Source organism: Eublepharis macularius, chromosome 1 (genome assembly GCF_028583425.1).
Source record: "Eublepharis macularius isolate TG4126 chromosome 1, MPM_Emac_v1.0, whole genome shotgun sequence".
NCBI lineage: Eukaryota > Metazoa > Chordata > Lepidosauria > Squamata > Eublepharidae > Eublepharis > Eublepharis macularius.
The window spans coordinates 29590772-29602138 of record NC_072790.1 but is presented as its reverse complement, the minus strand read 5'-3'; the positions used below and the strand labels follow the sequence as shown (position 1 = coordinate 29602138).

At 43.8% G+C, this 11367-nt stretch overlaps 1 protein-coding gene across 3 annotated transcripts; it reads left to right on the top strand.

The window, feature by feature from the left end:
- The first annotated feature begins 197 nt into the window (after positions 1-197).
- LIG4 (DNA ligase 4) lies at positions 198-6246 on the top strand. 3 transcript variants are annotated; one of them, XM_054974608.1, is made up of 2 exons: positions 198-280; positions 3261-6246. In XM_054974608.1, the coding sequence occupies exon 2, from the start codon at positions 3275-3277 to the stop codon at positions 6005-6007; it is 2733 nt and encodes a 910-aa protein (XP_054830583.1). In that variant the 5' UTR covers positions 198-280; positions 3261-3274; the 3' UTR covers positions 6008-6246. The 3 variants fall into 3 exon arrangements, with proteins under 3 accessions (XP_054830583.1, XP_054830436.1, XP_054830509.1); XM_054974461.1 differs by having other exon boundaries at positions 224-280; positions 3258-6246; XM_054974534.1 differs by having other exon boundaries at positions 280-398; positions 3258-6246.
- Positions 6247-11367: the final 5121 nt, after the last annotated feature.

Below are 11367 nucleotides of genomic sequence, written 5' to 3'. Positions count from 1 at the left end.
GCAACGCCGCGGTGACATAGGAAGCGAAACATAAATTCAACCAATAGGCTGCTCCGTCTTAACAGTCGACCGCCCTCTGTAAGCCTATGGGAAGGCGCCTAACAGCCCGAAAGGAACACCACAGGAGCGGACGGGATTATGGCCAACAGAGAGGAGTGCGCATGCGCAGCCGTCCCTGCCTTACCTAGCGGTGTAGAAAGGCTCAGGACCCTCATTGGTCACTGTGAGGTTTTTGACCCGGAAGCAGTGCTTTAGACCGGTCTAGTCGAAGCCCCTCAAGGTAGGGAGGAAGAATGTGGAGGGTTTGGTGCTTGCGTGGCTTTTCTTCCCTCTGTGGCGTTCATCCCAGGGCCCCGGGGGAACGGCTGTTTTCTTATCCCAGAGCTCCCATTTTGCAGGTAGGGCTTGGAGTTCTCCCAGAATTACAACTGCTCTTCAGATGACACAGATCAGTTCCCCTGGAGGAAATGGAGGAGGGAATCTATGCCAACTCCAGGTTGGGAAATTCCTGGAGATTTGAGATGGAGCGTGGGGAGGTGGTTTTTGAGGAGGAACCTCAACAGATGTAGAATACTCATTTCCTCCAGGGAAACTGATCTCTGTACCCTGGAGATCAGTTGTCATTCCAGGAGATCTCCAGCAACCACCGGTTGGTAAGGTAGGTCCCTCCCTTCCCCAGACTCTGCCCTCCTTATGCACCACTCCCAAATCTCCAGGAATTTCCCAGCCCATTGTTCTATCTTTCTCCCCTAGCTATCAAAAAGCTGGTGTGGTATAGTGGTTAGGGTGTTGCACTAGGACCTGGGAGACACATGACTGACTTTGGACTCACTCATAGACTCTCTTGTCATTAACGCTAGCTGATCTGATAGGGTCTCAGTGTTAGTGAGAAAACTAGAAAATAAGTAGGTTTGCTGTCTGGGTTGGGAAATTCCTGGAGATTTGGGGACAGTGCCTTGGAGAGGACAGAGTTTGGGAAAGAGCAGGGATGTGATGCTATACGATCCCCTCTTTGACACTACTCTTTCCTCCACAGAAACCTCTCATAGACTTTTTGCATGAAAAAGATAGAAATGAATTTATGATTTTGGGGTTCAATGATTTAAAAAATAGACAATAGAAAAAAGACAGCAAGAGATAATTTTGTAATTGTGCAAAGAAAATTGGAAGCCTTTTTTAAAAAAATATTTTTGTCTTTTTAAAAAAAAACTTCCCCTAGTCACCAAGCACCTTCAGTGAAGAACAAAGTAAGCAGTCAGTCCTTCAGACACCACAATTCCACCTAAGCCATTTAGGATCAATCATCTTTCCTCAGGGCTGCTGCTGCAGTTAACTTGTCTGCTCCCTCGTTTACAGCCTGAGACCTATTCTGTTCATGAAGTTTTCCTTATATGTGATTGTCAGCTTTTAAGGTTTTTTGAATTCACTGATAAGAATATAGAACCACAACAGGCTCTAGAAAGCAGTGTCAAGATTTATCGATCTATCGATCACACAGGCTTCCAATGTTTAATATGGTTTACTGATATTTTTAATGTAATTTTTTAAAAAGTTTGTTCTGTGGTTGCATTTTTCATGATTTTGGAGGGGTTTTAAAGGAACGGTTTTATAATGTGCATATTGTTATGTGTAAGCTACCAGAAACAGATTAGAATAGTTATATTGCAAAAATCATCTCTTATGCTCATTTTAATTTCATATTTGTTTGCAGTGTGGAGATGTAGGAGTTGAGGCAAATGAAAGCGAGAAAACAGTGAGCAGGCAGAATAGCATACAGTTGCAATACAGCGGGGCACTGTTATGACTGCTTATTAATTATTTAGTCTTCTTATATGGTTGGCACCCCCTCTGTACTAGCCTACAAATTTCAAGCAGTGTTCTGTAGCATAATGTTTAAGTGATTGGGTTGCAAATAACTGCTGTGGGCGTTCAAATCCCACTACTGCCATGAGCTCAACGGGGCCTTGGGTGAGCCACCCCCCTCAGCCCCAGCTCCCCAGCTGCATTGCAGGGATAACGATAACACTGACTTTGTTCACCGCTCTGAGTGGGGAACTAATCTGTCTAGAAGAGTGGTATATAAGTGCAGTTATTGTTATATGAGACTCACAGTGCAATCCTAAGAAGAGCTACTTCAGTCTAAGCCCATTAGACCGGAGTAGCTCTGCTTAGAGTGTAATCTGGGGCTATGGCTGCAATGCTATATACACTCACTTGGCAGTACATCCCATTAATATTGATGGGATTTATTTCCAAGTAAACATACATAGGATCAGGGGTCATTTCGTAGAAAAAGAGCTGGAGGAACTCTTTAGCATAACTCATTAGCATATGCCACACCCCTTGCCATCACCAGAAGTGCGTCATTAGCATAACTAATTTGCATATGCCACACACCCTGACATCACCTTTTCTGGCTGTTTTGGACCCAATCCTGGCCATTCAGGGCTGAAATTGGGCCCAAAATGGCAAAAAGGGGCTGAAAATGGCTGAAAAGGGGCCCAAAATGGTCAGGATCAGGCCGCTGCTGAGTGGGAAAGTGATCCACCACCTGCCAGAGAACCAATCCAGGCCGTTTCGGCCCCAGTCCAGGCCAAAACGGGCCCAAAATGGCCGAGAGTCAGGTGGGCGGGGCCACCTGACATGTGACCTCTTTGGGGAACTGCCGCAACTGCGTTCCTGCGCGTTCCCTCTCGAAATGAGCCCTGCATAGGATTGAGGCTGCATGTGGCTGAGCACAACACAGCTAGTTCCAAAGTTGGAAGGCTGACTTTTTATGCACTACCATGGCAGAACAATAACAATGAAAATTTGGTTTGTTTTAAACATGGAGCCTTCGTGACTTCAATAGCTGAGTGTAACTCTGCTTACTATTGCACTCTAAGACAAAAATGTATTTCACATTTATTGGAGAATAAGCTCTGTTGAATGCTCTGATCTGGTTCGTCTCGTCAGATCTCAGAAGTTAAACAGGGACGGCCTTGCTTAGTAATTGAATAGGAGACCTCCAATGAAGACCAGGGTTGCAGAGGCAAGCAATGGGAAGCCACCTCTGTTAGTCTCTTGCCATGAAAACCCCACCAGGGGTCACCATAAGGCAGTTATGACTTGAGGGCACTCTTCACCACTAAGCTCTGTTGAATACAGCGGGACTTTATTCTTATGCTACAATTCAAGAAAAAGTTGTCAACTGCTGGGAGAATATCACTGAATAAAAATGAAAGGCTGACATACTTTTTATCATTTTGTTCTTACAGCAGAAGAGGGGACCACGATGTCTTCCATCCCTGCTTCCCATTCACAGGTGACTGTGGCGTCACAAGTTCCTTTTACAGATCTCTGCTCAACTTTAGAACAGATCCAGAAATGTAAATCCCGGCCAGAGAAAACAAAGTACTTCAAAGATTTTTTAGATTCCTGGAGGAAATTTCATGATGCCCTTCATAAAAATGAAAAAGATGTGACCGATTCTTTTTATCCTGCAATGAGGCTTATTCTTCCGCAGTTGGAAAGAGAGAGGATGGCTTATGGAATTAAAGAAACTATGCTTGCAAAGCTCTACATTGAAATACTAAACTTACCCAAAGAGGGAAAAGATGCTTTAAAACTTTTAAATTATCGAACACCTGCTGGCTCACGGGGAGATGCTGGGGATTTTGCTGTGACTGCCTATTTTGTGCTGAAGCCAAGATGCATCAAGCAAGGTCTATTAACCGTACAACAAGTGAACGTTCTACTAGATTCAGTTTCTACCAATAATGCTGCTAAAAGGAAAGATTTGGTCAAGAAGTCTCTTCTGCAGTTAATAACTCAGAGCTCAGCTCTTGAACAGAAGTGGCTGATTAGAATGATCATAAAGGATTTGAAACTCGGTGTCAGCCAACAAACCTTATTTTCCATCTTCCATCCTGATGCTGCAGAGTTGTTCAGTGTTACAACCGACCTGGAGAAGGTTTGCAAACAGTTGCACGATCCGTCTGTGTCTCTTAGCGATGTTTCCATTTCGCTGTTCTCTGCTTTTAAACCGATGCTTGCTGCAATTGCCGATATACAACAAATTGAAAAACAAATGAACCATCAGAGTTTCTATATAGAAACCAAGTTGGATGGCGAGCGAATACAGATGCACAAAGATGGGGATGTATACAAGTATTTTTCACGAAATGGATATGATTATACTCAGCAGTTTGGTGCATCTCCCCTTGAAGGTTCATTGACGCCGTTTGTTCATAATGTTTTTCACGAGAATGTCCAGAACTGCATTCTGGATGGCGAAATGATGGCCTACAACCCCACAACACAATCCTTCATGCAGAAAGGAAACAAATTTGATATCAAAAGAATGGTGGATGATTCTGAATTGCAGACCTGCTTCTGCGTGTTTGATGTTCTAATGCTGAACAGCCAGAAGTTGGGTCATGAGATATTGAGCAAAAGATATGAGATACTGAATAAGATCTTTACACCAATAACAGGCCGTATACAGGTTGTCCTTAAACGCCAAGCTAATGCCCGGAAAGAAGTGATAGATGCTCTAAATGAAGCTATAGATAACAGGGAAGAAGGAATTGTGGTCAAAGATCCCATGTCAGTTTACAAGCCCGATAAACGTGGAGAAGGATGGCTGAAGATCAAACCAGAATATGTCAGTGGGCTGATGGATGAACTAGACCTTTTAATTGTTGGGGGCTACTGGGGAAAAGGCCTCCGTGGTGGCATGATGTCCCATTTTCTATGTGCAGTTGCTGAGATTCCTCCACCTGGTGAAAAACCATCTGTATTTCATTCCGTTTGTCGCATTGGTTCTGGCTACACTATGAAGGAGCTGTATGATCTTGGCTTGAAATTAGCCAAACACTGGAAACCATATCGTAAGAAGGATCCTCCTGGTAACATCTTGTGTGGGACTGAGAAGCCCGAGGTCTATATTGAACCTTGTAATTCAGTCATTGTTCAGGTGAAAGCGGCTGAGATTGTTAGTAGCGATATGTACAAAACTGACTGTACGTTGCGTTTCCCTCGAATTGAGAAGATAAGAGAGGATAAAGAATGGTATGAATGCATGACTCTTGACCTTTTAGAGCAGCTCAGAGGTAAGGCTTCAGGGAAGCTAGCTACGAAGCATTTTGATATTGATCACGAGGAGCCACAAGTTAAAAAACGTAAAACGGTGCCAAAGGTTAAAAAAATAATTGGAGTAATGGATCATTTTAAAGCCCCCGATCTTTCTAATGTAAGCAAACTTTCCAGCATATTTGAAGATGTTGAGTTTTGTGTTATGACTGGGACAGAAAGCTGTTCAAAAAATGAACTAGAAAGCAAAATAGCAGAGTTTGGCGGTAGCGTAGTACAAAACCCTGGTCCAGACACATACTGTGTAGTTGTAGGGACAGAGAACATCCGAGTGAAAAATATTATTTCTTCTAACAAGCATGATGTTGTGAGAGCCGAGTGGCTTTTGCAGTGCTTTGAAAAACGGGCATTTGTGCCATGGCAGCCAGTTTTCATGATTCATATGTCCTCTGAAACAAAGCAACACTTTGCCTGCAAGTACGACCAGTATGGCGATAGTTACGCTGCTGATATTGACGCAGTCCAGTTAAAGGAGTTGTTCTCAAGGATGAGTCATTTAAAGGAGGAGATCTCTTGGGATGTGATTGCTGACACAGAAGAACGGTATTCCTGGGACTGCTCTCCGCTCAGTATGTTCAGGCAGTACACCGTTTACCTGGACCTCTCTGATGAAGAGAGCGATCTGAGACATAAAGTGAATCGGACAAGACTGTTAACTGGAGCGCTGATGCTTCGCTTTCATGGAGCAAGAGTCGCCTCTCGGCTGGAGGAAGGGGTATCCCATGTCATCATTGGGGAGGATCATGGCCGTGTAAAGGATATAAAGGCAGTCAGACGGACGTTTAAAAGGAAGTTTAAAATTCTATCTGAACAGTGGGTGAAGGATTCTGTAAAGGCTGGGGAATTACAAAACGAAGAGGCTTACTTAATTTAAATCAGATTTTATTTAGCAGGGCAGGAGATACTCGATGCATCTAATGCAAGAGAATTCAGCGAAGCGCTTCTTAATGCTTCATCTCTTTTAAATTTATGGTAAAGAGTAAGGCTGGGAATGAAAGAAAAGCATGGATAGAGGGAATCATGCTGCTAAAAGGAAAAGGGTTGCCTTCGTTTATGGTTTCCTCTCAATTCAATCTAGACTGGCACTTCTTTTACTTACAGTGCAATCCTAAGAGTTACTCCAGTCTAAGCCCATTGATTTCAGTGGGCTTAGACTGGAGTAACTGTGTTTAGAATTGCACTGTTAGTAGCTAAAATATTTCTCGGCTGCTTAGAAGAATTCCATCTAAGGGCAAGTTAACCTGGAGTGTGAGTTTCAAGCAATTTAATCCCGCTGAGGCCAAGAGGCAGCGTTATTTTGTCTTTTAAATCCAAGTATTACAGCAACAAGCAGTTAATCGTTCTGAAACTGTTTAAGAAGGGTAAATAACTCTATCTCATAAAGTTTTCTGATGATATAACTGCCCTGGGGCAAATAGCAGTCTATTATAGCAAGATTTTACTGTGCTTACGTTGCATCTTCGGGCAGTCACCATATAGTCTGCTGTGGCCTGTTAGTCATGCATTTTAAAAAACCAATACATTGCAGTCTTTTAAAATAAATTAGGCCAATGCTCATTTTATGCTTGTTTATGCAATGTAGAACTATTCAAAAACATTTGATTATTGCCTACTTACAATTATTTGTGTACCTTTTAAAATATGAATGAATGGATCTTTGTGCTGAGGGGTGTTTTGTGGCTCTGTTTAAACATTTTTCTCTATATAGCTGCAGGAGGATCTAGAATGTCATCATAACCCTAAATGTACCAAGAAACCACTATGGTGTCTCAGCAAGGGGGCTTTTGGGGTTATAATCTGAATTTGAGTTTAAACAAAAGAGGAGCCTGGAAGTCTTGAAAGAATTGTGCATAATGTGATTTTCCCCACAATAATTTGCAGCAAAGATTTTCAATTTGTTTAGAAGCTTGTTGGTACACAGACATTGCTAACGTGGAAGGCGTCTTTGTTTTCCCTGCGTTTATAATGATGCTGTGATTCTTCGTTACCATTTCCACGCATGTACTTATTCTATCACATCAAATTAGGTTTTGAGAAAGCTGTTTGCTAGAGAGAGAGCCACCTGTTGAATCGACGTCCGAGTCCCGTTCTCCCTGGCCAACTCTCCCATCGCTGCGCAGCACTTGTTTTATTCGCTGGGGTCAGCTATTGACTGCTCTCTTACCCAAAGGTGCTCAAGTTGAAACCAAATCATTCATATGAAATTCATCCTAATTTATGGGACTCTAAAATAGCGGGCAAGTAAAAGAAACCAGTGGCAGGAACCAGATACTGTCCCTCCTCAGTACAGGGGGAAAAAAGATCTGAAAGACTTACAGAGATGGTGCCGAATTCCCAGGCAGAGAGAGCACTACAACCTGGGAATCGGTTGCCAACCCCTTTCCCATGCGTCCAAGCCAGTCTAATCTCAGTTAAGGCTGGTTCCTATCCGACAGAGGTCTTCAGTCCATTGGTTTGTGATCTGCAGGTGTCAGAAGCCTCTAGAGATTTGCCTTTTTTGTTGTTGTTGACAGAATGTTCAGAGTGTTTTCCACATGGGGACAGGCTTGTGTAGTTTCCATATTGCTGCAGCACATGTCAACACAACGCGGAGGCAATGAGGCTTCCACATGGCCAGTGGCTGCATAGTTTTCCAGCCCAGGTACCCCACCAGTGGCCATCCCCCCACCCCCCGCCACCATGCCATCAGTGTTTTCAGTTAGTTTTTATTGACTATTGAATATCATTATAACAATCTGTATCGGGTCTCAACAACAAAAAAAGCATGTCTCTAATTCCATTCATTCCAAAGATATCTCTTTCCCCTTATATCTTCTGAATGAAATGAGCTAGAAACTTTAAAAAAAATGAAAGCTGGGAATTCAGAGAACCTGCTACACAGATTGTTATATCACTATAACAATGTAAAGATATTCAACTACCAATTTTTAAAAGGCCCCCTCATGGCAAGGGCAGAAAATGGCCACTGTGGGAACAAAGGCAGAGAAAATGATAGCTGTGTGGGGCAATCCCGCATTACAGATTTTTCTTTGATCCTTCCCAGAACTGCAGAGAAATCAGGTTTGGAGATGATCGGATAACTTGGGAGGTACACAATTTCACCACTGTCTTGTGGGGAAGCAGGAACGCTTCCCAAAAGCATTGGACCGGAGGCAGTAACGTGTTTGACAATGGCCCAGGTGAGGTCAATCAGTTGTAGGTAGGGTTCCTTTTTAGTGCAGGCAGTTTTAGTGACTCTGGTTCTTTCTGTATTATTTTCTTGGGCAGGGGGTTGCTGCAATTCTTTCCAAGTAGGAGTTGATTTTTTCCATTTATTGCCTGCATTTTTACTCACTTAATTTTGCCCTCCAGGCAAGTAAGGTTCTTTTATTGCATTTTCTGTCATTCTTGTCTACAATTCCAAGCTATGGCATTACCAATATGTTCAGAGAACGGACACACAAATAGTTGTGGCCTTTTTTGGCCTTGCTGTTAAGTGTAGTTCTCTTTCCTCCCCCTTTGTGCCTGTGGGGAGAAATAGAGCCGTTCTTCTTACCTGCCCGGCATCACGTATGGGAGAGGATCCTCCCACGGAGCATTTTTGCTCAAACGGTCCTTTCATCATTTCGCCACATTGTTCCTGTCTTCATCACTCTGCTTCATTGCAGAAAACAGACCGTGGGTTGGTGTAATAAAGGGTACACAGCTGAGCGCTTTTAGGGAATATGAATCACTCCAAACTTTTCTGGCAATCAGATGTTCTGGGGTATGCTGAATGACAAAGCTGCAGACAGAAGAACCAAAATAGCAGGCAAGAGCCGTTTAGAGCAGCTCCTCAGCGGCTACCTCCTCTCTCCCACTTGGCTTACAATGCTACTAATGACGATGCCGATTAAACACAGTTAATAAGTATTGATTGCAGAAGATTAGCTATTTCCAGAATGCAATGCATGCTTTTATTAGAATAAACAACACATAAAGACCTCCCCTGCCCAGTCCCTACAGATTATTTCTAGAATTAGCAAACAGCACACGTGCACTTCTGACATCAAGGCTACAATAAATTGTTTTAAAATGCCCAGAGCCCCCTACACACACACAAACACATCTGACTGTCTTGGAACACGCAGTGAGAATTAACAGCACCAATGAAGTGGAATCTTCAGTTCATGTCAGTTCTGCATATTCTTAGAATCATAGAATCACAGGGTTGGAAGGGACCTCTCGGGTCATCTAGTCCAACCCCCTGCAAAATGCAGGAAATTCCCAAATACTTCTCTCGTCACATTTTCTTTTTTAAAAAATTATGTATCAGTGCAAAACAAACAAAAAAGACATAAACAGAAAAGAATGCTAGCAGCAAAAACAATATTGACAAATCTACAATTTTCTATAAAAGGTTGCCAAATATCTAAAAATAAGTCCATACACAATACATGCAATACGTTCAAACGCTGATAAGTTTTTAAGGTCCTCAATCCAATGAATTACAGGGAGTAGACTTTTGTCTTTCTAGTGTTGTAGTATAAGTCTTTTAGCGACCGTAAAGGCACAGAGGGCCCATTTCTGTTGCCCTGCTTTCTAACTCTAAATCTCAGCTAAAACTCCCAGTGCAAGAAAGTTCCTATCTAAACATGAAGTGGCAGAGTCCAGAGGTGATAGACTGGATTGTACCACTAAAGGCTGTAGGGGAGAGACTACATCTTTCAGAGTTCCCCTATATGAATAATACCGTACAAGTGGGAAACTAGCACAAGTGCTAGTGAGAACTTTACACTCCTGATGAGCTAACTTTTTATTTGTAGGGAGTTTTAACATGAGGGCAGCACTAGAATGTAACTGCCCCATCTGCAATCTGAAGTGGTACAGCCAGGGCTTTTTTTCTGGGAAAAGAGGTGGTGGAACTCAGTGGGTTGCCCTCGAGGAAAATGGTCACATGGCTGGTGGCCCCACCCCCTGATCTCCAGACAGAGGGGAGTTTAGATTGCCCTCCGTGCAGCTCAGCGGCGCAGAGGGCCATCTACACTCCCCTCTGTCTGGAGATCAGGGGGCGGGGCCACCAGCCATGTGACCATTTTCAAGAGGTTCCAGAACTCCGTTCCCCTGCATTCCTGCTGAAAAAAAGCCCTGGGTACAGCCAGTTCTTCCCCTCCCCAATGCTGCCTGCTACCTCATTCTGTTGCATGTATGGTCCATGCTTTAATATAGTGACAGTGACAAGTCTTCTGGTTTACTCCCTGGTAGCCCTTTCCAGCACAGTTTTTGCTGTTCTATTCATGCTGCAAAGTCTGGCCAGCCGTAGGCTCCCCTTTTTCCTTGGAAGTTAGCAACCTCACTGGGGAAAATACAATACTTGTATTACGTCCCCACCAGGGCTAGTAGCAATTAAAGGGTATTTGTCTTTGGCAGGAGAAACTGTGCAACGAAAATGGTTAAATGCTCAATGCTGTGCCCCAATGACTGTTTGAAAGCAGTGGGAAGAAGCTGGGAGAGCTGATACCCCTCCTGTCCCGCATCTGTCTCGGCAGCAGCTGTCGTGTCTTTCGTTTTCCTCGTGGGCAGTTTGGCAGCAGGTAGGCCCAGAGAGAATGCGCCAAAAAGACCATCGCAGACCTACCGGTTCCCTTTAACGCGCCTTTGTGCAGCGAGATTCCATCTGTTCACTGATTTTTGCTACTTAACCATATGTCAAAACAGTTGTGGATTTCTGCTCCAAACACAACTTTGAGCTGTCAGCAAAAGGAGATCGAGTAGACAGCCTTCTTCGTGCTCTTCTCGAGTCCAATTCCGAGGAGCAGATGTTCCTGTTTACTGTCAGACCGTCAAGAGTATGCATGCCTGCATACTCAGGCCCTGTTTTATTGAGTTTTTTCTCGCCTGCCTGCCTGCCTTAAAAAAAAATATCAAAAATCCTGTGGCCCCTTAAAACAACATTTATTTCAATATGAGTTTTCATGGGTCACAGCTAGGGTTGCCTCGTCACCTGGTATAGCAGGAAACTTCTCCCATCCGTTACTGTTGCCCAGGGCTTTTTTTTCTAGGAAAACAGGTGGTAGAACTCAGGACCGCACAATGACGTCACTTTGGGTCAGCTGGAATACACTGGCACGGAGAGCAATCTCAACTCCCCTCTGTCTGGAGATCAGGGGGCGGGGCCACCGGCCATGTGACCATTTTTAAGAGGCGCCGGAACTCCGTTCCACCGCGTTCCAGCTGAAAAAAAGCCCTGCTGTTGCCTGCTGCTGTTCAGCTGGG

Bases quoted from the DNA above. Each gene is read 5' to 3' on its own strand.
- LIG4 (XM_054974608.1), top strand. From the start codon at position 3,275: ATGTCTTCCATCCCTGCTTCCCATTCACAGGTGACTGTGGCGTCACAA.